The sequence below is a fragment of the Mirounga leonina genome, unplaced genomic scaffold (genome assembly GCF_011800145.1).
Source record: "Mirounga leonina isolate KUSES-001 unplaced genomic scaffold, KU_Mleo_1.0 Mir_94, whole genome shotgun sequence".
Classification (NCBI taxonomy): Eukaryota; Metazoa; Chordata; class Mammalia; order Carnivora; family Phocidae; genus Mirounga; species Mirounga leonina.
Window position 1 is genome coordinate 3,724,505 of NW_023270855.1, and position 27,417 is coordinate 3,751,921.

At 53.4% G+C, this 27,417-nt stretch overlaps 1 protein-coding gene and 1 long non-coding RNA gene across 2 annotated transcripts; one reads left to right on the forward strand and one right to left on the reverse strand.

Annotated features, from left to right (window-relative positions):
• Positions 1-1,026: 1,026 nt before the first annotated feature.
• Positions 1,027-2,138, reverse strand: LOC118005699. The gene is made up of 2 exons (XR_004677855.1): positions 1,907-2,138; positions 1,027-1,133 (listed from the first exon to the last, which is right to left on the reverse strand). It is a non-coding gene; the product is annotated as an uncharacterized LOC118005699 (long non-coding RNA).
• Positions 2,139-2,450: 312 nt separating this feature from the next.
• Positions 2,451-26,066, forward strand: HDAC11 (histone deacetylase 11). Its single transcript, XM_034997146.1, has 10 exons — positions 2,451-2,517; positions 3,486-3,634; positions 5,941-6,041; positions 17,727-17,843; positions 18,855-18,897; positions 20,633-20,709; positions 21,778-21,840; positions 22,884-22,980; positions 23,892-24,070; positions 24,206-26,066. Coding segments are annotated over exons 1-10 (1,044 nt in total). The 5' UTR covers positions 2,451-2,515; the 3' UTR covers positions 24,422-26,066.
• Positions 26,067-27,417: the final 1,351 nt, after the last annotated feature.

Here is a 27,417-nt window from a genome sequence, read left to right on the forward strand (position 1 = left end):
ACTGTTGTCAATTTAATATGAACTAATATTGAAATACTGGATCTGTGCCATTTATTATTCATCTTTGGTGCATTTCTGCAGTTAATGTAGTCATTGTATGCCTGTATTTTTAAAAAGGAGTGTTAATGTTTTGAGGGTTTCTCATTCATTTGAAGATGAAACATATCCTAAGATTGCACAAAAGGGGGAAATCATAAGTATATAATGTTCAATAAATCAGTGTCTTGTTATATCACAATGACATTTTAAAATAAGATTTACAGGGGGCACCTGGTGGCTCAGTCGTTAAGCGTCTGCCTTCGGCTCAGGTCATGATCCCAGGGTCCTGGGATCGAGCCCCACATCGGGCTCCCTCCTCAGTGGGGGGCCTGCTTCTCCCTCTCCCACTTCCCCTGCTGTGTTCCCTCTCTCGCTGTGTCTCTCTCTGTCAATAAATAAAATCTTTAAAAAAAAGATTTACAGGATTGAAAAGTGGAAAACAACAATCTCTTCCAAGGTGCCTTCATGACCACTGTCTAAATCAGGGGGCACCATCACTTTCACAACACTTATATTTTGCAATTTATGATTGCTTCCTACTTTGAGATTTGTGTCTCTCACTTCACTGTGAGCTTGACCAAGTCTCTCAGATCTTGGCTGCTGGGTTCACTCTTGTGTCCCAGTGCAGTGTCTTGGTGAGTGGACATGCTAGGATGCTTTAACAGAGGCCTCCAAACAGTATGAATAACCTAGTTTATTTCTCCCACAGGTGATGGTGGGGGTCAGCGGCCCAGGCTGGCACAGTGGTTTGAAGGTGTTCCCAAGCCCCTGGGGCTCCTCAGACCACCTCGCTCCTCAGCCACACAGGGGACAACTTAAAAAACCCTCTTACCCAGAGCAATCCTACTGTCTTTGGTTGTGGCTTCCCCAGTCCAGCCTGCCCAAGAACCTTGTTCTCCCAACAACAGGCTTATCTTCGTGGCTTTCCAAACCACAGAGCAAGTTCCCTGAGATGAACTTCTCACAATGAAACAGGGTTACTGCACACACGTTCTTGCCTGTTTTATTAAATATTACTTTTTTCCTTCTGTGGCTTTCCACATCCTTGACCTTTGGGCGAGTTATTTCACCATTCTGTGCCTCAGTTTCTTCATCTGTAAAATGGGGATAACCATTGTTCACCTCCTAGGGTTGTTACAAGGATTAAATGATCATAAAGCTCTTAGAATTGAACCCAACAGACAGGAGGTGCTCTTTAAATAATAATCAGCATTACTAACTCTTTTGAAGATCTTAACCTCCCCATGAAGTAGGTGAGAAGGCATCACCTCATTTTCAGATGCATAAATGACGGACTAAAGAGCTAAAGCAACTTGCCCAAGGCCATGGTGCTGACAGGTTGGCCTAGTCTAGGTTTAATCCAGATCTGCACCTCAGCTCACCTCATGAAAAAACTGGGGTGATGACAGCAACCCCTCCTAGGATTTGGTTGCGAGAATCCAATGCCATCATGCAATCAAGTGACAGGCACTTGGAGGGCACTGTTCAAACGTCTGTGCCCTTCCCCTTCACGGTGGCCCACTCTGTCACGCGCACGGGCGCTCTCACGGAGCCACCAGGGATCCCAGCTACCCTGCTCCTGGCAGCCCTCGGGGTCAGCTGCTTGTTTGGCTGCAGGGGACAGCTGGGCCAACAGAGGGGCCCATTGTCTCTGTATTCTGGGGCTCTATTGTTGGAGCTTAGTCCCAGGGTCCAGCCCCAAGGCACTCCCAGCTGTCGCTAGGGCGTGTCTTGATCGGGGTGGGAGGGACAGGGAGCAAGCACGGATACCCGGCTGTACCCCTAAGATTGGATCTCCAGCGCGGCTCCACTGACGAGGAAACTGAGGCTCAGAGAGCCCAAATGACGTGTGGGGAGTTTGTCTCACCTTGGGGTCGCCAAAGATGGGGCGGGGAGGGCACGCGTGTGGCCTCAAGTCGGAGAGGTCATGGATTTCTTTAGGTCACAGATTGCAGGGCCAGAGCACCCCCATCCCATTTTACTCGTGGAAACGGAGGCCCCAGAGCGGGGACGCTTGCCCAAGGTCACACAGCGCGTCTGCCGCAGAGTCCGCCGGGAACCCAGGCATCCCTAAGTCCCAGCCTTGGGAGAGAGCAGGAGCGCGGGTCGACTGGGGGCGGGGCGATTCCGCACGTTCCAAACCTCTGTGGCGCGCCTTGATAAAAACTCGCGCGGCCCTCCCCTTAGGGGGCGTGGCTTTCCGAGCCAGGGGATTCCACTGGGCATTTGTCTGCGGAAGGCGGGACTTCGTGCTTGATGGCAGTTGGAGGCGTGGCCTCCTAACCGCGGGCGCGCTCACTGCGGGACTTCATCCCTCTGTGACGCAGGCGCGGGCGCGGGCGGGGCGGAGTCGAGACTGCCGGAGCTCCGCCCCCAGCGGAGGAGGCCGAGGCCGGGGGCGTGTCCTGGGCGGGGCCGTGCCCCGCCCCGCCCGGTCGCGGAGCAGTGGCCAGCGCAGGGAGGGCCCGGCCCCGGGATGTGAGTGAGGCAGGGGTGGGGGCGCGGGGTGGGGCGCCAATCCAAGCCCCCGGGGTTCCCAGGGGTCCCCGTGGGCGGGAGCACTAGTGCGCGGGCTACCCGGCGGGCTCGTCAGGTGCGTGCCCAGGTACCGCGGGCAGGGGCCGCTCAGGCCGAGTGAGCCCAGGCCGGCCCCGCGCCACTTCTCTGCGGTCCGAGGTGCGGTCCACGGGGGCTCCGACCTGGGCGAGGGCCGGCGACGTGCGCGGGTCTGACGTCTGTCTTATCCCGGGCTCCACCAGCTGTGCGGAGGCCCCTCACAGTGGCAGCCGCTGAAGCCAGGTTTCTGGTCCCGATGCGGCGGCGGCTGCAGAGGTGTAATGGGGTGGGGAGGGGGCTCAGCTGCGCGGCAAGGCTGAGGTGATCTCCATCCCTGGCTGCAGGTTGGGCCACAGCCTGCGTGAACCCCGACCTGCTGTTTCTGGGAACCGTCACCCCCACCCCCAGCTCTCAGGGATAGGGAGCTTTCTGTGCTCAGCTGTTTGGACGCATTATCTCAAGATAGCCACATATTTTACAGTTAAGGAAACATACAGCTGTTTAGCGTGATTGTTATAATGTGGAAGTGAGATGCTGAGGCCTTGCAGCCAGATGCACCTTGGTGAACATCGGGTGCTGCACAGATCTGCAGTGTGACCTTGGGCAGGCCTGGTTCCCTCTCCAAGCCTCTGTTGGGATGGTGGTGCCTACTTCCAGGGCTCCGGTGAGGTTTGGGTTGGATAGTGCAGGGAAAGGGCCAATGCTCAGTAAGGAGCTGCTTTCACGACTGTTGTTACTGATATTAAGTGGCCCTTTTCCTGCGGCTGAGGGAGCTAGTGGTACTGGGTCGGGATTGTGTGGTCAGTCCAAGCGGGGTGGTAGGGAGGAGGAGGCTGCTTTCCACACTGAGACTGCCCCTCCCTGTGTGTCTGTCCCTGGGCACACGGAAGGCCACACGCAACTCAACTGTACCAGCATGTGCCGGAGACACGCTGGCCCATCGTGTATTCACCACGCTACAACATAACCTTCATGGGCCTGGAGAAACTGCACCCCTTTGACGCGGGAAAATGGGGCAAAGTGATCAGCTTCCTAAAAGGTATGGAAGGCCCTATGAGACCCTACATCTCTTTCTTCCAACCCACCTCCCCGACCCCAGCCCCCGGCCCCTGCCTGTGTCTTCCCTGACACAAGCCACAGTCTCCTACCTCCAGGCTCAGCCCTCAGACTGCCTTCCACCATGCTGGCAAAGGGGCTTTGCAACACAGATTTCTGAGCATGCTATGTCCCTGTCTCAAACCTTCAGTGCTCCCCTTCGCTGTGGGCTTAAGTCCTGGCTCTGTCCATGGAGGCCAGTAGAAGGGGAGCTGATTAAGGATGGACACAGGGAAGCTGAAGTTTAGAGGAATCCAGTATCCGTCCCCCACAAACTCGGAGAGTCCAAGAGGTAGAGAGCCTTTGCTCCAACCCTACTGATTACAGGTGGAGGAAATTGGAGCCCAGAAAGGTTAGGGAATATGCTCAAAGTCACACAGCTACTAAGGGGCAGAGTGGGGTCTGGAACTCAGAGCTCTAGGCTCCCAGCTTTCACAGCTGTTCCGCTGAGAACGGTGGGCTCTGCAGTGTGGTTTCAACTTTGGCTTGTGATCCAGGGGTCTGGTTTAGGTGGGAAATTCAGGCATCACAGTAGGCTAGTGGGAGAATATTCTCCCTTTCCCCTGCATTAGGGGTTCTTTAATTGACAGAAGTAGGGAATATTACCTGGCATAGGATGAGGCATGGTGTATCTTTAAATCACACAATCCTGATGACGCCATGGAGAAAGTTTCACTATGGGGCTAGCCTGTCTTTAATACCGAAGCCCATCTCCTCTTTTAACAAATCTAGAGCAAGCCGCAGGCTCTGCATGTTGCAGAAAATAGAATCAAATTACAGATTAATAACTGTTTGTTTCTATCATATATGTTTTCTATTTTTGGTTAACTTCTATTTGTGGCAACCAATACTGATTTTCCATTTACAATTGTGACCAGAGTGAGTATTGAAAACTATTAAGTAGAAAAGAGTCCAAGCGGGGTGCCAGGACGGTGAGAAACCCAGCAAGGTGGGTGGGGCCAGCCTGCTGGTCACCTTACAGGTCTCTTGCCTTCTTGACTATGGTCCTTCATGCTCTGTTTCCAGCAGACCTGGCCTGAGTCACTCCCCCCCTTGCCCTTTCTTGGGATCCTGTGTTACCCAGCAGCTCAACATAGGGTTCCTTGTCTCCCTCATCTCTGAGCTGACAGTCTTCCTGAGTTCTCTCCTTTCTCCTCTGAGGATGTGGGTGGAAAGGAGGCGGGGACCACTTGGTGAGGGGCCTTGGGTGCTGCCAAGAAAAGAGCTGGCCCTTTGCCCGAAGGCAGTGGGGAGCCATGGAATGTTATTAGGGGGAAAGGGGAGAGTAGAGAGTGCCTTCTGTATGTGGAGCTGTATGTGGGAAATGTATGGGACTTATTGGCTTCTATGGGTTACACATTAACAGTTTTCCTTAGATTCTGACCTTGTCCCTTTGATTTCCCTAGAGCCCAGAGCAGGATGGTCCTATTCTCACTGTGCCCTAGAGCACTTCCTGCTCTTGGCTTCAGTGTCTTTTTTTGCAAAACAGAGCAAATCTTGTCTGGTGGATGTGAGGGCTGATAAAATACTGCAGTGTTTCCCAAACATCAATTATTTGCAAACTGCTCTTGGGACCTTGCCATACCACCTGCTCCGTTATTTACTTCATATATATTTTTTTAACTGACTTAGCCTCTGCTTTAAAAAAAAACTTAAACTTGTTTTAAAAGGAAACATTATATCATCTAAATGGGAAAAGGCAGTTTCACTTGCCACAAATAGAAGGTCATGGTTAAAAAAATAAATGCAGGAAAACTTAATTCACTTCAGGCTGCTTACTGTTGCCTGGAAGTCTGCGAGCCTGCTACTTTTTGGGTTAAAAAAGGGAGATGAGCAAGGGTTTAGGCAGGCCTTAAAGAGAGGCCACACCGTACTGAGCCTCCCATGGTGTCACCAGAAGGTGCAGGGAGAACCCAGAAGAGCTTTTCTCACTTGAGTCAACATTATTGATCTGTGTGCCACCTGCCTCTGAAAGCCATCCCGTCACACCTGAGCTCACCTCTCGGCTGTCAGTGGTTTGGGAAACACAAGGATCACTGCGTGCCCAATGTCTAACGCCCTCGGGCCCTGGGGCCTGGCATTGTCCACCCTGGCCCAGGAGGCGACCTGTTCTCAGAAGCCAGCGGTTGCCCGCCTCCTACTGGGGCAGGGTTAGCAGAGGCTAAGTCTGCAGCCTACTGGAGGAGTGGTCTGGAGCTGGGTCTGCCTTTGGGTCATCAGGGAAGCAGGGTGCCCACTTTGTGGTTTCAGAAGAGAAGCTTCTATCAGATGGCATGCTGGTGGAGGCGCGGGAGGCTTCGGATGAGGACCTGCTGGTGGTGCACACAAGACGCTATCTCAACGAGCTGAAGGTACAGGGCCTGGGGCCTGGGGGGCTGCTGACCAGGAGGGGTGGCCAGAGCAGGGGCAGCTCAGCCTGAGGAAACACAGCCTAAAGGGGCTCCATTCCTGCCCCTCGTGCGGCTGGGGGGGGGGGCATGAGAGTCTGTGGTCCCCAACAGAAAGAGACAGGTGTCATAAAAAGGCAGATACCAGGGATAGGCTAGGCTGCTCCAGGGGCTAGTGAGCTCCCTGTCCCTGGGTGTATGGAAGCAGGGATGTCCATTTGGTGGGGCTTGAACCTTTCTAGGTGTTTTGGGCCTCTACCTTAGTGCCTTTCAATCTATGTTCTTTATTTTTATTTTTTTAAAAAGATTTTATTTATTCATTTGACAGAGAGGAAGAGAGAGAGAGAGGCAGGCAGAGGGAGAGGGAGAAGAAGACTCCCCACTGAGCAGGGAGCCCGATGCAGGACTCGATCCCAGGACCCCGGGATCATGACCCGAGCCAAAGGCAGACACTTAACTGACTAAGCCACCCAGGTGCCCCTCAATATGTGTTCTATGAACAAGCCTCAGAGACCCTTGCTGACATGCTGCGTGAGGGCCCCCCAGCCCCTTGTCCTAGCCAACCAAAGCTATCCCATTTAGGTCTATTTTTATATTTGGCTGAAGTTTAAGATTCTGTATTAAGAACTTCTACTGCTAAAGATGTGTTGAAAACTGTTGGGCCAAAACTAATTTGAAACTCCCCAGGGCCAAGCAAAGAATATAAACAAGTTGTCAGACAGATGTATGGGGGCCAACTGGGGAGCTTCTGCCCCTTCCCAAGTGGGTGGCTTGCTACTCAGCTCCACCATGGGCCCAGTGTGGCTAGGGGCCTGCCTTTCAAAGAGCAGTTTGAAATTCAGATTAGTAAGTGGCAGTCCCTGGTTTCTTAAAGTGGCAACTCATTTCAAGATTTTCAATCCCACCTGCAGACCAAAGCAGGCCTATAGGCCACCTGCTTGTGACTTCTTTCTGGAAGAGCTCACAAACACTCATCTGTGCTTGAGGGTCCGAGACCCCTCTGTGGGGTGCTCCCCTAGAGAGGAAGCTAGGCTGGGGGGGTTGCATCAGAACCTGGTGCTGCCAGCCCACCCTGGTGGGGGCACAGTCATGGATGCCATAGGTTCTCTGCCAACAGTGTGGGAGCCCAGACCGCTGACCCCCAGCTCATCTTAGACTCAGCGCCATGGCAGATGCCAGAGGTCACCAAACCCTCCCCCACCCACTCACCTGTATAGGTGGAAAGCCTAGGCCCAGAAAGAGGCTGCACCTGCTCAAGGTCACCCAGGAAATCCAACAGCCCTCAGGGAGACCCCAGGCTGGACATCCAGTCAGTCTTCCCAGTTCCTGGTCACAGCTACCCGCCCTCCTCCTGACCCTGGCCCGAGCTGTGAGAATTCTAGATGGAGTTGTGGCATTGTCAGCTCATGAAAGATTACCAGGAAGAGGTTGAAACCTGGTTCCTGGGAGAGAGAGGTGTGTGAGGCCTTGGCAGGAAGCCCAGTCCTTGGCTGCCCTGGTTTCCTGGGGCAGACATGCGTGGTCACAGTCCACAGCCCAGGAGCTGGGCCAGGAAGACATGCCTGCCAGAGTCCAGAGGGTGAGGGTGGGGAGCAGGGACAGATGGCAGTGGGGCAGGGCAGGGAGAGACCAGAACAGAGGGAGGCCAGGGTGGATTGCATGTGAATGTGCCAGGATAAGGCTGGGGGTAGGGTGGAATAGGCTCCAGGACCCCACCTATTTGAGGAGCCTTCAGGAGAACCATGCAGGGCTCACTCTGTGCTTGGCCTTGGGCCCTCAAAAGCCTAAAGGCAGCTTACTGTGTTATAAATAATAATAATAAAAAGTGTTAACAGGTAGAGACCCAAGTAGAAAATTGAGGTCAAGGGCAGGAGGAGAATTCAGATATGCCAACTGAGAGGATTAACCAAGATGCTATGATTGAGCTCATGTATTTGGCTTGGAGCTCCCTGGCAGCAAGAGCAAAAGGAGAAACATGATGATTTCCATAGCACCTACTAAGGTGAAGTACTCAGTCATTCAACACATCTATATCAAATACTGACTGTGTACTGGGTACAAAATGAAAAATAAGCAAGTTTCCCTGCTCGCATGGATTTGCATTTTGTTGTGGAAGACTGACAGTAAAGAAGTAACCACACGAGCATTTCACAAAGCACAAAGGGCTGTGAAGGAAAGAAAACAGAGGGTAGCTGAGTGAAGGGTGGAGGGTGGCTGGGTGGTCTGGGAGGGCCTCACAGAGGTGAGGTTTGAGCTGAGACAAAAGAATGAGGAGTAGGTGACACTCTTGTGGAGCTTTGAAGGGAGAATGTTCCAGAACCACATGCCAGGAGGGGGAGGGGACTTTGCCTCCTAAAGGGGAGAAGGGTGCTTGAGGTGGCATGATGTGGTCAGGGAGGCTAGCAGCACCAGCCACACTGGGTCTTGCAAGCTGTGGGAGGAGTTTGGATTTTGTACCAGGTACCATGGGAGAGTGACATGGTGTGAGGTGCCCTTGATGAGCACGTGGGACCCATGCCCATTTCAGGCATTTTGACATTTAGGGGCTGTGGCTCAGGAACATCCCCCTTGCCCGCACTCATCCCCTGCTCTCTCCGCACCCCCCATCTGCAATGTTCCTTTTCTTTTCTCTCTCTGTTGCGGGCACCTGGAACAGTGCCCTGGAGAGTCCCTGCAGGTTTCCTTGGCTGTTGTGTGTGTGCTGTGAGACGTCACCCTCTCCCCTGGCCTGCCTCACTCTGTCCCCCACCCATGTTCCAGGGCTCATGCCTGCCCTGTCCTGGGCGGCCTTTGATGCTTAATCATTCAAGCATTGACCGAGATGCAGTAGCCTGATGTTTGCCAGGTGATGTCTGTTCAGGGAAAGAAATTTTTATTGAGCACCTACTGTGTGCAAGGCCCAGAGTTGGCCCCATTGAGGGTGGTGGTTGGATTGGGCCAGTGCCAGGTTTGTGCCTTCTGCTAATCCCAGTGATAGTTTGCCTGCGGTGTGGGGTAGCGTGATGCCGATCTGATATCTTGACCTTGTGCAGTGCCTGGGATACGTTTATCCAGCAGGTATTTTTTTTTTTAATCCAGTAAGTATTTAATGAACACTGTGCTGTGTTCCAGGGAAGACAGGCTAGAACAAAAGAGATGGAGTCCCTCTCCTTAGGGAGCTGGTATTTCGGTCGGCGGAGTCAGCCAATAGACGTGATAATCCAGTCAATGATAGGCTGTGTTACGAGGCACTCGGTGCGGTGGGCAAAAGTACAGGAGGAAAGGGGGTGGTGGGGACTGCGGTTTGAAATAGGGAGGTTAAGGAGGGGCTTACTGACATGTGATCATGGACTGAGGGTAGTGAGGGAGTTAGCTATGTGGGCATGTGGAGGGAGGGCATTCCAAGTAGAAGGATCAGCAAGTGCAAAGGCTCTGGGGCAGGAGTATCTCCAGTGTATTCTGAAACAGTATTTGCCACTGGATCGGAGGAAATGGGGGTGGGGAGGAGACTGGCAAGAGATGGGGTCAGAAGACGATCAGGGGCCAGACCACACAAGGCCCTTTGTACCGCTGTGGCCTTGCTCTGAGGGAGGTGGGAGCCAAGGAATGTTTTAGGCAGAGGGAGATGATCTGATCCAGGTTTTAGCAGGGTTGCTTGGCAGCTGTAATGAGATGAGGCTGTCAAGACAAAAGCAGGGAGATCAGTGAGGAAGGAGGTTGCTACAGTAATCTGGTGAGAGGCCCTGGGCTCTCAGACTAGGCTAGAAGCAGCAGCTATGGATTTTGGTAGGATTTGCAGTTTGTTATGAAGTTGAAACAATAGAATTTTCTATTGTTCACATTGGGTATGAGGCATGCAAGAGAAAGCAAAGCCAAGGACGCCTGAGCCTCAGAAAGTCTGAGCACCTCTTGGGCCTAGTCACTGACCTCACAGCACTCAGAGTAGCACTGGGGAGGGAGACAGACCTTTGGGCGGGGGGTGAAGTCTCAGAGAGTGTCTGGGGAAATGGCCCCCACACCCACCCCCTCTGCCTCTCATTTTTCTCTCTCTAATCTCTTCTTCCCTGAGGGGACTCTTGTCTCCTTTTTTTCTTATTTATGGTAAAATTCAGATAGCATAACCAGTAACCATTTTAAAGTGTAAAATTCAGTGGCATTTAGTACATTTGCAATGTGGCGCAAACATCACCTCTATTTAGTTCCAAAACATTTTCCTCACTCCAAAAGGAAACCCTGAACCCACGAAGCAGTTGCTCTCCATTCCGCCCTCTCCTCTGCCCCTGGTGACCAACCACCCGCCTGTGTTCTAACTCTATGGACTTGCCTTTTCTGTGTGTCTCCTATGCATGGAAACATACAGTATGTGACCTTTGGCTTGTGGCTTCTTTCACCAAGCCCAAGCGTGGAGTTTTCAAGAATCATCCATCCTGTGGCATGTACCTGCACTTTATTCCTTATTATGGCTGAATAATATTCCAGGGTGTGGATAGACAACATTTTATTTATTCATTCATCAGTTAATGGGCATTTAAGTTGCTTCTGGCTTTTAGCTTTTGTGTGTAGTGTTGCTATGAATGTGCATATATGAATATTTGTCTGAGTACCTGTTTTCAGTTATTTTGCTTATATATCTAGGCCTGGAATGGCTGGTCATAGGGTAATTCCGGTTAACTTTTTGAGGAAACACTAAAATGATTCCCATAGCAACTGCACATTGTATATATCCCTAACCACTGTGCAAAAGTTCCAATTTCTCTACATTCTCACCTACACTTGTTGTTTTCTGGTTTGTTTTTGTTTTTGATCATGGCTAACTTAGTGGTGTGAAATGGTATCTCATTGTGGTTGTAACTTGCATTTTCCCTAATGGTTAATAACACTGAGCATCTTTCCATCTGCTTATTGGCCATCTTTATATCCTCTTTGACAAGGTATCTGCTCAAGTCACTGGCCCTTGTTAAAAATTTGGGTTGTTTATCTTTTTGTTGTGGAGTTTTAAGAGTTCTTCGTAGGTTCTCAATATTATATGGTTTGCAAATAATATCTCTTCCCATTCTGTAGATCGTATTTTCTTTCTCTTGATACTGTCCTTGGATGCACAAAATTTTTAAATTTTGCTAGACTTCAGTTTGTCTATTTCATCTTTTGTTGCTTGTGCTTTTGGTGTCACATGTAAGACTCAATTGCCAAATCCAAGGTCATGAAGATTGACCCATATGTTTTCTTCTAAGAGTTTCAGTCTGTGTTTAGGTCTTCTGTCCATTTTGAGTTAATTCTTGTATATGGTGTGAGGTAAGGGCTCAACTTCGGTCTTTTGCATGTGGCTCTCCAGTTTTCCTAGCACCATTTATTAAAGATACTGTACTTTCCCCACTGACTAGTCTTTGTAACCTTGTAGAAAATCAACTGACCATAGATGGATGGGTTTATTTCTGGACTCTCTATCCTATTCAGTTGATGCATATGTCTGTCCTATGCCATTGCCACATTGTTTTGATGACCGAAGATTTGTAGTAACTATTGAATTGGGAATTGCAAGTCCTCCAACTTTGTTCTTCTTCAAGTTTTTTTTTTTAGGTCCCTTGAGATTCCCTATGAATTATAGGATCTGCAAAAAGGCCATTGGGATTTTTTTTTTTTAAGATTTTATTTATTTATTAGAGAGCGAGCGAGAGAGAAACAGTATGAGAGAGGAGAGGGTCAGAGGGAGAAGCAGGCTCCCCGCTGAGCCAGGAGCCCAATGTGGGACTCGATCCCAGGACCCTGGGATCATGACCTGAGCCGAAGGCAGTCGCTTAACCAACTGAGCCACCCAGGCGCCCAGGCCATTGGGATTTTGATAGGGATTGTGTTGGATCTGTAGATGAGTTTAGAGAGTATTGCCATCTTTATAATATTAGGTCTTGCAACTCATGAACATGGATATTTTTTCATTTCTTTAGATCTTTAAGTTCTTTCAGCAGTGTTTTGTAGTTTTTAGGGTGACTGCACCTCCTTAAATTTAAAATTAAATTTATTCCCAAGTATTTTGTTATTTTTGATGCTATTGTAAATGGAATTACTTTTTAAAAAAATACTTTATTTATTTATTTGAGAGGGAGATTGAGCACGAGCAGGGGGAAGGGCAGAGGGACAAGCAGACTCCCTGCTGAGTGAGGAGCATGAAGTGGGGCTTGATCCCAGGACCACAGATCATGACCTGAGCTGAAGTCAGATCCTTAACCAACTGACCCATCCAGGCACCCCTAAATGGAATTACTTTTTAAATTTCATTTTTGGATTATTTATTGCTAAGGTATTGAAATACAACTGATTTTTGTGTGTTGATCTTGTATCCTGCCACTTGGCTGAATTCACTTCTTCAGTTTAATAGGTGTGTGTGTGTCGTCTTTAGGATCTTCTGTAGCTAACATCATGTCATCTGTGAATAGAGATAGTTTTACTTCTTGCTTTCCAATTTTTCTTTCCTAATTGCTCTGGCTGGAACTTCTAGTGTGAGGTTGAATAGAAGTGGCAAAAACAGGCATCCCTGCCTTGTTCCTGATCGTAGGTGGAAGGTTTTCCATTTTTTAGTACTGTGTATCTTGTTAGCTTTGAGATTGTGTGTGTGTGTGTGTGTGTGCATGTGTGTATGATAAATGCCCTCTACCAGGTTGAGGGAGTTCTTTTCTATTCCTAGTTTGTTGATTGACTTTTCATGAAAGGGTGTTGGATTTTGGCAAAGGCTTCTTCTTCAACAACTGAACTGATCATGTGGATTTTTTCCCTCTTCTCCTTTTGCTCCCACTTTCACTGATGGAAAGTTCTGACCCAAACCAAGCAGTTGGGACTCCAAATGGGGTAGCAACCATCTCTTCCCCTGAGAGCAATTCTTGGTTTGGATTTCTGAGGGTAGAGGGTCCACCTGAGAAAATCAGGCAGCTAGAGAATAGAGTCTTGCAGAGCTGAGAGTATGGGGTGGGAGTGGGTCCCAGAGGTGTCACCAACCTCAGGTATGTCCTGCTATCTGTGGGGTCCCCAAAAGGCTGGCTGGGCATGGAGGCCCTGATACCGGGCCAGGCTCCGAGATGGGGAAGCTTGCAGGCCATGCCTTTTGGTGGGCAATGGGCATTAGGCTGGGACAAACCTCCCTTGTTCTTGTCATTCATTCATTCATTCATTCATTCATTCATTCATTCATTCATCACTTCAGGGGTCAAGTTCTCTAGAGCAGTGGTTCTGAAACTTGCTTAAGCATTGGAATCCACTGGAGGGCTTGTCATAACATGGATCACTGGGCCCACTCCCAGAGTTTCTGATTCAGGTCTGGGGAGGAGCCTGAGAATCTACATTTTTTTTTTAAAGATTTTATTTATTATTTATTTTAGAGAGAGAAAGTGTGCGCAAGCGGGGGGAGTGGCAGAGGGAGAGAGAGAATCTCAAGCAGACTCCCCGCTGAGCATGGAGTCTGACATGGGGCTCGATCTCATGACCCTGAGATCATGACCCGAGCTGAAATCTGGAGTCAAACACTTAACCCACTGAGCCACCCAGGCGCCCTGAGAATCTACATTCCTGACAAGTTCTTAAGTGCTGGTGCTGCTGGTTTAGGAACTACACTGGGAGACACACCCCCTAAAAGCCGAGCCTGCTGGGGATGGGGATGCAAGGGATTCCCGGAGGGCAAGCTTTGTTGTGAAACCTGTAAGAGAGGGTGGGACGAAGAGAGGATGGGGGAGGAAGCTGGGCACTCATGAGGGTTCAGCAGGAGCTTGGCCTCCCCTGACCCCAGGAGGGGCCCTACACTTGTGCTGGCTCAGGAACAGAGGGCTGGGCTGTTCTAGCCCCTTATGGGCCAGTCACTGTTTGGGGCTCTCTTGGGTGGCACAGGTGAGGTGGCCTCCTCCAGGGACTGTGCAGGTAGGGATCTGGGAGAGGATGGACAGCATGTGCTGTGAGCACCTACCATGTGCCAGGTGTCGCTCTCAGCATTGTCTGTATGGCAGGGATGAGCGTGGGCCTACCCTCCTAGCTCTGGCATCCTTCTGGAAGAGACTGATAACAACAGAGACATACTGTAATGTCAGGTAGAGACGGGTGCTGTGCAGAAAGATGAGGCAAGGGTGGGGGGGTCAGAGGGAGGACCCAGGTGGGGGTACTTCAGATGGGAAGGCGAAGACAGGCCTGGTGGATGGGTCTAAGTCCTCATTTCAGGTCTGGTGGGGAAGACCTCCTGTTTCGTGGATGAGGAGACAGGAGGGAAGTAAAGGGCCGTGCCCAAATTCACCCAGCAGTGGCAGAACCCCGAGTTGGACCAGTTTGACTCTGAGGAGGATTGCTGAGCCCTGTCCCCACCCTACTGGCATCTAGCCCATCCCTCAATGCCCTTGCCTGGGACCAGACTCTCTGAGGGCCTGAGCTGCCAGCAGATCTGGGCGCTCTCATCTCAGCCTGCTGGGCCGCATGTCCCAGATAAAGTATCTGCCCTCCCTCTGTTGCCCTTCCCCACCCACCCCATCCTCCAGGGCCCAGCCACCAGCCTGCCCCGCCCCCTCGTTTGTTTTTCACCCTGGTCGCTGGTGGTTTTTCTAGAGCAGCACTGTCTAGTAGAACTTTCTGACATGCCAGAAATGTTCTAGAAGGGCTCTGTCCAGTAGCCACTAGCTACATGTGGCTATTAAGCACTTGAACTCTGGCGAGACTGAGAAACAAAATTCTAATTTTTTATTGAAGTATGGTTGATTTTTTTTAATTGAATTAACAAAATTCTCATTAAACATTTTTAAAATCAATTTAAAGGTATGCCCAAGTTAGCCACATGTGGCTGGTGGCCATTGGACTGAATGGCATGAGCCTAGATCCTCAGGAGGCGGCCCTGCTGCCCCGCACAGAAATCACTGTTGGGCCGGGAGAAGTCTAGTACCATCTCTCTAGGCCGGAAGTGGAGACACATTGGCAGACATTGCACCTTCTCCCAGGGGAACTGATCCCCTTGGCCAAATCCCAGACGTGCTTCTGGTGACTTTATGCCTGGCCTATGTAAAATTCACCCTCTGGCCTACGAGGTTCCCGGTGTGTCCCGGATGACTGCCGCTCTTCAAAGGTCCGTACGGGTTCTGTAAAAAGTCAAGCCAGCCGACGGAGGTTTGTGGCCAGAAAGTTTGGGAAACGGGGTGAAGCAAAGTTAAACAGGATTCTTCACTGCACAATTTAGAGCTTTTAACATGCCAGAGTGTGTTGTGAATTTCCAAGGGGTGGACAATAGAAGCAATGTTTCTTAAACTTACTCGACATGGAACCCTTTCCTGATGGGAGTGCTGAGCTGGACAGGTGCTGTGGAACGTAGTTTAAAAAATGCCCTTCTCATGGTTTAGTGTCTCTAGCGGACCCCTCAGGAGGCCAGGATAAGGTTTCGTTTTCTTTCCATCCTTATTCCCCGCTAGCTTGCTGAGGGAGAGAGAGGGAGGCAGGGACTTAACGTGTCCCCTCAGTGGCTCATTTGTTTTTATAATGTTTATTCATAGGAAACAGTGGCCCCGTGCCTCCCATGCATCAGGCCTGTGCCGGGCAGTGGGATTGGCACACTCAGCAGGCAGAGCCGGCCACCCTCCGCTCTCTGGGTCTGTCCCCCACCACACACACGCACACGCACACACACACGCACATACACACGTACATGGAGGGGTCTTGGAGCTTTCCAACCTTCCTGGTCTCAGCTCTAGCACCCCACCCTCTCCCAGGCCCTGAGGTGCCTCGATGTTGCAGCCAGAGGCTTGGGGCTTCAGGAAGGCTGGCTGGGCAGCTCTCCTTTCAGACCGCAAGTGGTCTGGGTTCCATGGGCCATGCTCACCAGCTCCTTCACTTGAGCGAGGCAGCAGAGCGAGCTTCCCCGGCCTTCAACTGTCCTCAGCCTTGGTGGCCTGGGAGGGGTGCCCACACAGCTGGTCAGTGCAGTTCAAGGCAGCCTGGGTGCCCAGCACACCTGGACTCTGACAAAACGTCTTCCCTGTTGGCCGGGGTGGCTGCAGTGGCCCGTAAGGTGGTTGACATGTGTCCTTTCCTGCCCTGACCTCGATGGCCACCCTCTGGCTAAGGGGCCTGCCAGGACCTTCCCAGGCATGTGCCCTTTCTGTCTCACCCCATCCTTGGCCTCTCCTTTTCCCTCTTTGCTGACTCCTCCCCATCACTGAACATGCTCAGGCATCTCCTGCCCTAAATCTCCTCTCCTGGTGGGAGAACCCAGTGGCCATGCTCCCTGTTCTCAACACCTCTCTTTGCTTATTCTTTCCTGAAACTTCTCTGCCTGGCTTCCTGAGCGCCATACCTCTGCCCACCCCCCAACCTGTCCCGGGACAGCCCTCGATTGACCGAGTGGACTATACTTCTGGGCCTGGCCCTTCAGGGTTGGAGTCTTGGGGTTCCAACCTTGCATCCTTGACCCCTCCGTCTGCCCATCCCCCTTGTGCTATCTGCTAACTGTTCCCCTCTCCCGGACCTCATTGTCTCTCGCTTCCTCCCTGGGGCAGCTGCTGCTTCTATTCAAGTTCCCCTAATTGGTCCTCCTGCTGCAGCCAGAACGGCTTGAGAAAGCATCATCTGATGACTCCCTGCTGCTCTGACGAGGCTGTCTGAGAACATTCTCTGGCAGCCCAGGCCCTACTCGATAGGCACAGCCCTGTCACAGCTGCACCCAACCTCTCAGGAGCCTGGACTCACTTTCCATCTGCCAAGCAGTTGTCTTTTCACCTTTATCCTGACATCTGGGCAACTCCTGTTCATCTTCAGTCTCAGCTTCAAGGTCACTGCTTCCAGAAAGCCTCTCTGTTCCCACCTAGGCACAGATCATGTTCTCCTTTGAAGGCTTTGTCGCATATAAGCGCCTCCCCGCTAGGCTGTGCATCCCGTCAGGAGAACAGGACTAGCCCCCACCTTGGAGCCTGCTGCGCAGCAGGCACTTAGTAAATCTTTACAGAGTGCCCTGGGCCCCTCTGAGGCTCTGCCTGGGGTCAGTGGAGAGCAGGGAGTGTGGATCCAGGTATATTCTCAGCCAGGCAGGAGATGGTTCAGGATCTGGGTGCATGGATGTTTGCCCAGGGGCCAGGGGAGGGTCATAGGGAAGGCTGTGTCCTGATCTTGGTGCAAATGCCTTTTGGGTACCCTTAGACCCTCCTGCCTCAGTAGCTGAGCTGAGGGCCTGATACCCCTTTTGAAGGTAGGTCTGATTCCCAGTGCGGGAAGAGGTCATGCTGGGCCAGGGGAGCAGGAGACCTGGGCTTCCTGTCCTGGCTCTGCCAGTGACTCACTGTGTGACCTTGGAAAGAAAGATCTTCCCAGGTCAGGGCCTCAGTGTCCCCCCTTTAGTGCAGTGGTTGGGCTGGGCCTGTGCGGGGTCTGCAGCTGGTCACTGGTAGTCCTCTGCAGCTCTTGTTCTGGGCACAAGAGGGCAGCCAAGGGCTTTGGAGCACCGAGGAATGTGGGCCAACCGCTTTAAGGAATCTGCTCTTTACTGAGCCCAGCGCTGGGGGGGCGGGGGAGGGGGGCTCTCATTTCTGACCAAAGGAACTGCGCTAGGCTGGAAGCTCACCCAGGGCACCTTGAAACTGGCATGACAAGGAATCTGATTTCCCAACTGCCGCCTCCGAGCTCTGGGCACGGCAGTGGGAGGCCAATGGCCTGCGTCTCTTTCCACAGTGGTCCTTTGCTGTTGCGACCATCACAGAGATCCCCCCTGTCATCTTCCTCCCCAACTTCCTTGTGCAGAGGAAGGTGCTGAAGCCCCTCCGGACCCAGACGGGAGGAACCATCATGGTAGGTGGGGAGGCAGGCGGAAGCAACTGCTGGGCTCCGGACCCCCGCGCCTCTGGGCTTTTGCTCACCCTGGGCTCTCCATCTGGAATACACTCCGCCCACTTTGTAGTTGAACAAAATCCTGAATATTCCTCAAGGCACAGCAACAACGACTCTTTCTCCCGAAGGCTTTCCCACGTGCTCCAGGACATTGAATTCCTTGTTCCTCCCCGCCATTGACCTCCTATTAGAGTTACCGTATTTGCTGGTATATAAGATATATCTCCATTCCCCAGAGAGTATATCCTCAAACTATGGCTTCAGTGTACTCAATTCAAAATGGAAAACCAAACCCCCATGACTTCAGTGATGGGCGATGCTCCCCTCACCCTGCATCATGGGTGGGGCAGTAAAGAACACTTGCAGCAAAATTAGGTTGCGTATCCCATATGTAGTTGTCTTTAAAATTAGCCACAGGCTGCCGAGTTAATTGGAGGTAGAGGCACGTTGCAGTTTTAAATGTAGGATGAGCTAATCCAGAGCTGGATCAAGACCTAATGATCCCGATAGTTTTCTTTTTAGCTCTGCAAATTTGTACCTTGTTTTGTTTGTTTGTTTATTGGAATATGACTGCCCAACCCCAAACAATGATTTCCTACAGGATTTTGGTATTCAGTCTGCCATACTTCCATGGGCAAAAAACTGTCTATTTTCCCTTTGAAAGCCCCATTAAGATCATTGTCAGCTCACCTGTGATCATAACTACTTAACTCTGATTTCTTCCAGTTTCTTGGCAAAATTGCAAAGGGGCTTATGCACCGCACATCTCATATGCCAGCCAATCTGGTACTTGCTTCCAAGACTGAGTCTGAGTTTGCTGGAGGATGGGTGCCTCCTGAACCCTACCTCATAGGTCAGCCCTACCTCAGAGCTGGCTGGACGTGGTGTTTATGGAATGAATGAGTGAAGCTGTGAATGAGTGAGTGAGGGAATCGGTTGCCTGTGCCTCTCACCCTGTGCTTGTCTCCAAAGGCAGGGAAGCTGGCCATGGAGCGAGGCTGGGCCATCAATGTGGGTGAGTGCCCTGGCCAGCCTGGCCTGCTGGGTCCTGGGGGCTGGGAGGGCCAGGAGGAACCTGAGGGCAACCTGAAGAGTTGAGAGGCTCTGGTGCCTTATTAAGTGGGATGGGCGAGGGTATGCAGCCATCTGGTGTCTGGGAGGGACCAACCCGTGCCTCCATCTGGGGTGGGATCCTTATCTAAAGGAGTTCCCCAGTTGGCTCTCCAGCTCTGCCTTTGCATACTTCCAGTGACAAGGAGCTCACTCCCTCTGCAAAAGCCTTCACCATCCCCTGGGCAGCCCTGGGTGGGGCTAAAACCTGCAGCATTTCAGAGTCTTTCCTGAAAAACTCCATCAGCCTCCTGGGGCCCAGGACAGTCTACAGGGCCTTGGTCACGTGATGGATAGACAGGCCCGGGGTCAATACCACGGCCTTCTCAGGGGCCTGAGGGCCAGCACTCTGCAGTCCCCTGGACTCTCCTGCAAGATTGGCTCATGGGAGGGCTGCACACATCTTCCTTGTCTCGTCCTCATCTGTCCCTCTTTGAGGTGCAGCACTTCACAGTTAGCAAAGCTCTTTACGGTCTGGCCTCTCATTTGAGCTGGGCACTGTTGTTGTCAGTCCCATTGTATCGATGAAGAAATAGGTGTGGGGAGAGGCCTGGTGGCTTGCTCAGAGTCCCAGAGCAGAGAACCCCTACCTTTGGCTGTGAGCTCTACAAGGCTAGGGGCTGGGGCTCTTCCATCTTGGTATTGCCAGGTAGCCAGCATTAGGTCTGGCATAACCGTGATGTTATGCTATACTGCTAAGTGGATGATTGAAGGAGACATGCCCTGTGTGTCTACAGCAGGGTCCTCACAAAGACTCAGGGAGGCCCTTCCCACATGGAAGATGTTATGACCTGGTAGAGGTTAAGAGCCCAGGTCCTGATCCAGCCTGGGTTTGAATCCTGGTTCTGCATGGCAGTCAGCTGTGTGATCCCAGGCAAGGTGCTGGTTTTCTGTGTGCCTCAGTTTCTTCATTTGTAAAATGGAGGTGATGGTAACAGTGTCCCCATTTGGGGCTGTAGGGAGGTTTCAGTGAGCTCTGTGCCCAGTTAGGAGTTCATGATTGGCTATTATCTCATTGTTAAGATCCATTGACAGCCTGTTGGCATGAAAAGAGGCCAGTCCTTTGTAGCGGTGGGCCCTGGATTCGACCTGCTGGGTGGGGCCCTGAAACTCAGGTCCTTGTAGGGGTTGCAGGGCAGTGGGCTCTCAGAGTGGGGGAGAGGTGGGAGCCAGACCCTGGTGTCCAGGGCCTCCCATTGCCATGGGTGGCCATGACCAGCAGAAGGTGCCCTTCCTGACCATTCCTTTCTACCACCTGCAGAATGTGGGTGGTCCTAGCATAAACGGGTCCCCCACAGCCTCACCACCCCTTCCTGGCATGGGAAGTCACATGGAGGCAGGCCTGGGCCCTATAGAGGCAAGGAACAACTTTTTGCCTCGGGAAAGATGAGCTCCTGGCCCCTGGGGGTTGTGATGGGCACTGGGGGCTGACTTGTCAGGACAGCGCAAGAGGTTTCTTGCTCCGGACAGGGATGGCGGTGATGGCAGAGCTGTCTCCTGACTTGGGGATGGTGACGTGCTCAGGTGCTCGGTTCACTTTGCCAACCTGGAGTTCCAGGAGCCTGTCCCTGGGAGCTGAGCAGGCACAGGGTGTGGGCCGGAGGGGGGCGGGTGACCACACCACGTCTGCTCTTCCACAGGTGGGGGCTTCCACCACTGCTCCAGTGACCGGGGCGGCGGCTTCTGCGCCTATGCGGACATCACACTGGCCATCAAGGTGCGCCGCGAGCACATGGGTCCTCGCTCCAGGGGCCCTCCCTGGAACACCCCCGCCACCCCCAATTGGGTGTTCTCCTCCACATTACAGAAAAGGGAACTGGATCCCAGGAGGGGAGGAAGCTGGCAGGTCGCACAGCCAGGCTGGGACTCCAACCCAGACCTGACACTTCCTCTTCTGCATTGTCTGTGCTGCGGGGGGGGGGGGGGGGGGGACAGTGTGGCCTCAACAATGGTGGGGACTGGAGAGGGGCAGCCCATTTGTCCACAATATAGGGAGCGCATCGCTCTACCGGAGTGAGGAGGAGATGGGCATAATGATGGGGATGGCTGGTTCCGGCAGGCCCAGCCCTGCGCCAGCCTCCATTTGCCCTCCTCACCTCATTTACTCCTCCCCTGTACAGAGGAGGAGACCCTGGCCCAGAGAGGCGAGGGGCAGGGCGGGCACTGGCCTACACCTCTGCTGGGTTGCAGAGTTCCCTTTAAGCACCCTGTGCCTGGCCTGATTCTGGGCGTCAGGGTTGGGCTGGCACGGTCCCTGTTCTCACAGAGCACACAGACTAAATGGGGGCAGCGGGGCAAGCAGGTCAGCAGACCCTGGCCATTCAGAGAGGGGGACACACGGGAGACCTTCCGAGAGGGTGAGGGAGGGGAAGGAAGGCTTCCCAGAGGAGGAGACATGAGAACTTGGCCTTGTAGGATAAGGCAGAGAATGCAGGATGAAGTTCCAGGCACAGCCTTGAGGGGAGGTTCCCTCTTTCAACCCCTATATATTCCCCTAGGAATCCTGGGCTGTCTCTGAGGGCTAGCCCGACTACCCTGCTCCTGACCTCCAGCCTGCCAGGGTACAGCACATGCTGCCTCCTCCAGGGAGCCTTCCCTGACCGTGCACACATGCTTCTCTCGAGCTGCACGGGCTTCTCCTGGGTGTGGGAATTCTTCTCCCGGTGGCCTGATTGCCCACAAGTGTGTCCAGCCTCCCACCTGACCCCTCCTCAACTAGGAATCCCCCAGGGGCTATGTCTTCTGGCCTGTGTGGGTCCTCACTGCCCCCTCCCTCCCCTGGCAGTTTCTGTTTGAGCGAGTGGAAGGCATCTCCAGAGCCACCATCGTTGATCTCGATGCCCATCAGGTGAGTACCCTGTGGGGGCTGTGGTCTCATGGCCCTGCCTCCCCAGGCCCCCATCAGCTCTGTCACACGGCCCCCCACTGTGGAGCTCCCTTCCCCCTGGGAACATTGCCAAGCGCCAGGCTGGGCCTCTGCCACCCCCACCCTGATCTGCTTCTCTCCTTGCTGCCCATCTTCTGCACCTTGGGCTGGAAGTGGAGGGTCTGTCTTTGTCCCTCTGCCCCGCTCAGCCCATCCTGGGCACTGGGTCTTCCTCATTGCTTCTGTCAAACCCAAGGGTGCTTCCTCCCTTCTGACTGCCCAACACACCAGGCTGAAGACTCTTCCTAAAGCCCAGTCTGGCCACGCCACTCTCATGTTCTAAAGCCTGCTGTGGCTCCCCAGTGCTTCCTAGTCAGGTTGGGGTGCCACCCCCTGCAGATAGCTGAAAACTATTGTGGACCTGCCCCTCAGACAAATGCTCGCACGCATGATTTCAGGGTTGCTGGGGCCCGAGGCCACTACTTAAGAACTCACTGCCTGGGGGTGAAGCAGCAGAATGCAGGGCCTCCTCCTCAGGACTCCAAATATAGGGCTGGCTCCTCTGGTCAGACAGGGCGGGACATGCAGTGGGCTCTCGAGGACCCCTCCCACACCCCTGCTGTTGTGTCTTTGTGCTAGTGGGTGCCTTGCTTGGGGGGGGTTCCTGTGACACTGAACTCCGGTACCAAGTCACACCTGCACAGCCCTTCCCAGTTTACCTTTCCCATTCCTGACCCCCGCTGATCCTGCCACAGACCAGAGAGGGTGGCAGGGCTAGAATTCCTTTTTCAGTTCGTGGAGAAGATACTCAGAGGGTTGGGGCTCACTCAAGGTCACACCAGAAGACCATGGGGCTGGGATTTGAGGTTGAATTCCAGCTCTGCCACTTAACAGCCAAGAAACCCTCTGCCTCCAAGGGCCAACTGAGCTGCCCAGGCACGTGGGCCATTTCCTGGGGTGTGTGCGGGGGTCCTGTCTTTGCTGAGGGTGCCCGTGTGCAAGCAGCTTTCATGTCCTCCCCACAGGGCAATGGGCACGAACGGGACTTCATGGGTGACAAGCGCGTGTACATCATGGACGTCTACAACCGCCACATCTACCCCGGGGACCGCTTTGCCAAGCGTAAGCTGCCCCCTCTTCCTCAGCCTTAAGTGCACTCATACTTGGATGGAGCTCTCTGTCCTGAGTGTTCCCTACATGCTGGGTTCTGCAGAAGTCACTTCAGTTATCCTCAGCATCCCTGGAAGGTGGGGATTGCTCCCATTTTATAGACATGCAAACTGAGAATTAACTCACTTGACCCATCCAAGATCACATAAACTTGTCCAATAAACAACACGTGTGGGTCCTTACATTAGGGAAATCACCAGAAGAAAAAAAATAGAACCCCTCCTGCGTATGCATTTGTCTGGTAGAAAACAGGGAATGACAAAAAAGAAACGAGAGGAAAAATAGGATAAAGAGAAAATTCAAAATAAGATGGCAGAAACCAAGTCAAATATAATGGTTGTTAAAATAAATGCAAGTGGCTTAAACTTACCAATCAAAAGGCAGAGACTCCCAGATGAATTTTGAAAACACAGCACCCTGGCCACTTTGCAAATAGGGGACATTTATGCAGTAAGGGGACATTTATGCCAATGGATCTACTGAGGGTAATTCAGTCCCAGGTGTGGCCCAGGGGCCCGGTTTCTGAATGGAGACTAGAAGGTGCTGGATTTGGGCCTGAGGGCACAGCAGGTGTCCACATTTCCAGGTGGAGGCTCAAGGAGGCAATGAGATCAGATGTCACCCACATGGGTCTCTAAATCCCTAGGGCAGAGTGTTTTAGCTGCAGTCCTTTCTCTCCCTTGGTCCCCCTTGCAGTTCTTGGTGCTCTTTAGCTTCATTTTGGGTGGAATGAGGCAGAGCGGTGCTGGCATCAGACTGTTTCCAGTCCTGCCTGGGGCACTGACAGGGACCCAGGCAACTTTGACCTTCCTGAGCCTATTTCCCTTCTTTGCACGTCGGGACTCTTCCTGTCTCCCCCACAGAGGCCATCAGGCGGAAGGTGGAGCTGGAGTGGGGCACGGAAGACGATGAGTACCTGGATAAAGTGGGGCGGAACCTCCAGAAGGCCCTCCAGGAGCACCCACCCGACGTGGTGGTGTACAACGCAGGGACCGACATCCTGGAAGGGGACCGCCTTGGGGGGCTGTCCATCAGCCCACAGGTGCGTCCGGCCCCTGGGGGGGGGTGGGGTCCACGGGCAAGGCAGGCGGCACAGGTGCTTCTCCTGGTGTGGGGGAGGGGCCGGCCGGGACTTCCGAAGCTGCAAGGACCCCGGCCCTCCCCCATCCCTCTACAGGGCATCGTGAAGCGGGACGAACTGGTGTTTCGGATGGTCCGTGGCCGCCAGGTGCCCATCCTCATGGTGACCTCGGGAGGATACCAGAAGCGCACGGCCCGCATCATTGCTGACTCCATCCTTAATTTGTACAGCCTCGGGCTCATCGGGTCCGAGTGCCCCAGTGTCTCGGCACAGAACTCGGACACACCTCTGCTGCCGCCTGAGGTGTCCTGACCACGCCGCTGCCCTTCTGCTCTTCTGTGCGGCCCCCCGCCTGCCTTGGCCCCGCCCGCCCCTCACTGCTTCTCCTTTTCTAACCACAGGGGCGGCGGGGGGCGCAGCTGCCAGGAGGCGCTGAGGGGCAGGGGCCTGTCCCTGACTGGGCCGGCCTTGGGGGCAGCCCCTCCGCTCTCCCCATTGGGTGTCAGGGGGTCTCCAGGCCCCTCTGTGGGTGGGGGCAGAAGGCAGGGCCTGAGTCCCAGAAGACCTCACATGGGGTCACCGTCTGACCAGGCCCTGCAGAGGCAGGCAGTTTCGCAAGGAGGGAGGACGGCAGGTGAGGCTTTGGGGGCACAAGTCATGGGATTTGTTCCACCCTCTCCTCCTGATGTCAGGGAGGGCCCGAGGGGCCATGGGTGCCCATGTAGGTGGGGCTGAGAGCTGGGTGCTGCAGGTAAGCCTCTGCTGGGGTGGGCTCTGGATTCCCAGCCAGCAGGTAGGAGCCCTGGTCCTGGATGTGAGGGGTGGCAGGGAAGGGGTGCGAGTGGGTTTTCCCATCTGGTATTCCCCTTCAATAAAGCAAGGTCTGGACCTGCTTTCCTGAGGCTCCTCAGTGGCAATAAGGGGAGGGGAAGGCCTGAGGAGCCCCCAGTCCATGCTTCAGCCATGGTCTTGCCTGTTATGGAGAGTAGTAGGTTTTGGGGGAAGAATGCTTGGCTCAGTGATGGGCCTCAGCACTGGAGGCTTGAGGGGGCCGCCAACCCCAGTGGGGAGGGGACAGAGGAAGGTGAGGCCCAGAAGGGGACCTTGGGGATGGGGGCAGGTGGCCAAGCTGGGACCTGAGGCCCCAAGTAAGGACCGAGGTGCTGGTGGCCAGGCTGGAGTTCCTAGAGGGAGGGCAGAGGTAGGTTGTATGGGTAGGATCTAGGGTAGGGCCTTGAGTTAGGGGGACTGTAGCCTCCACTGGCCTCACCCAAAGTGCCCAGGCCCTGATTGTGCTTGGAGTCCAAGGTCCCAAGTGGGCCCTGACCTCTGGTCTTTGAAATGCCCCAGACCCTGACCTTGTCCTCAGCTCTAATCTGAAGGGGACTTCCAGGGTCCCCCAGGAGGCTGGTGGGGGGGAGCATCCACCCCTCATTCCCTGGGTGTGTCTTAGACAGTGATCACAGGTGGGGGGGGGTGGGGAGGGAAAGTGGGCCAGCTGAGGCATCCCCGTCCCCAATCAACCCCACCTGGAGGACTCATGTTCATTACCATATGGGGGTACTCTCACATTCTCCCACATTCTCCCTTGGTGCTCCCTCTGCTGGGGGGCGGGAGGAAGCGTTTCAGAATCATGAACTATCAAAAAGACTGACCTCCTGGACTAGACCTTGAGGCACTAACCACACCCTTGGACTCCCTCACCTGCCCCCCGCCCTTGCCATTGGTTTCTCTGCACCTGACTGAAGGTACCTAACATCCCCTCATTTCCACCTGGGGCCTGTGACCTCTGGGGGCAGGCAGTGGGCTTGCTTCATCACTGTTGAGCTTTTTGTTGAGAACCATAAAGGCTCTTCTTGATTGGACCGGCTGCTGTGTATTCTTGAGATGAAGCATCCTTACCTCCTAAGGATTAAAGGAAGTAAAGATTTAAAATTCACATAGCACGAGGCCTGACCTCAAGAGCTGCCCAATAAATGCTAGTATTTCATTTTGTTCTCAGAGTCCAATGAAGTAGGTCATTGTTCCCATTTTACAGATGAGACGACTGAGACTCAACAAGGCATTTGCCCCAGGCCACGCATGTGGTAGAGCCAGGTTTGAACCTAGCTCTGCCAGATACCTAAGTATATGTTCGCAGATGCCTCAGATTTGGCAAGAGTGAAGGAATGAGGTGGGGGTTGTTGCTCTCCAGACATAGGGGGGTCCAGGGTCTGGGAATGTGTGGGGAGGGGATGCAGGCGAGGCCGGGCTGTGCTGGCGGCTCTGCCCAGGGTGGGAGGCAGCTGGTGGGCCCCGGCAGGGCAGCAGGTGGGGTGGGGGTGGGGGTGGGGTCTTCCAGCCCTGGGCTGTGGTTGGAGCATGTGGATGGAGCACGGGGATGGGCTGGGCTGGGGCAGGGGGGTCCAGGCAGGTGGAGAGTAGAGCCTGTCCTCAGCCTGGTAGAGTGACCAGGGCATCCCCAGTGTTAGTGGCACAGCCTGGGTGGGAAGCAGGGTGGCCCCCAAGTGTTCATGCCAGGGACAAGGACGGCAGGTGAAGATATTGGGCAGGGGTGGGCAGGGGTCCAGTTCAGCCTTGTGCTGGGCGTAAGGAGGGGGATGAAGGCCGACAAGGGCCAGGCCCTGTTCCAGGCTCTCGGCAGGCAGGGATGAACGTCACAGCAGTCTGAGGTAAGAACTATTTTCATCTCCGTCCTATAGATGTAGACACAAGGCATACAGAGGGTTGGTTAGTTGCTTGAGGCCCACAGCTGGTGAGCAGAGGAACAGGATTTGAACCAAGGCTCCAGAATTATAAGCTCTTTCCTCATCTGTAGGATGGGGCCTTTGAGGGTCCTCACCTAAAGGCGGTTCCAGGAATAAATGCCGTAATACATGGAATGCATTTAGGGTGCCATGTGGCATCTTCTTAGCCCCCAGTAAATGTCAGTCATGATGATGACCATTCTCCTATAGGTCAGCTTAAGAATCAAGGACAGTTGAGGTGAAGCGTTCAGGATCTGTTCTTAAGATCTGTGTGGTTTGCTGTTTGCACCTAAGTTATAAAAACCCAAGGAACATGCCGGGCTCTGTGAGGTGCTGAGGGTCTGGCACAGCAGCCCAGGGTGAGAGTGGGGACAGGCTGGGGACAGACACATGCTACGGGGAGAACTTGGGGAGCAGGCAAGCTTGGGAACACACTGCCCAGTGGGAGCCCACCGTGAGCAGCCCTGATGCCTGGCAGGTGTGAGATTTCTGCAGAAGACTCCATGCAGAGCCTCCTGGAGATCTGGAGCACGAACATCTGACGGGGGGCAGAGCAGCCCT

What these genes read in the sequence shown, in the direction of transcription:
- HDAC11 (XM_034997146.1), top strand. An exon ending in GCTATCTCAACGAGCTGAAG is followed by an intron (nt 6,042 to 17,726) that starts GTACAGGGCCTG and finishes CTCTTTCCACAG; the next exon opens with TGGTCCTTTGCTGTTGCGAC. An exon ending in TTGATCTCGATGCCCATCAG is followed by an intron (nt 21,841 to 22,883) that starts GTGAGTACCCTG and finishes TCCTCCCCACAG; the next exon opens with GGCAATGGGCACGAACGGGA.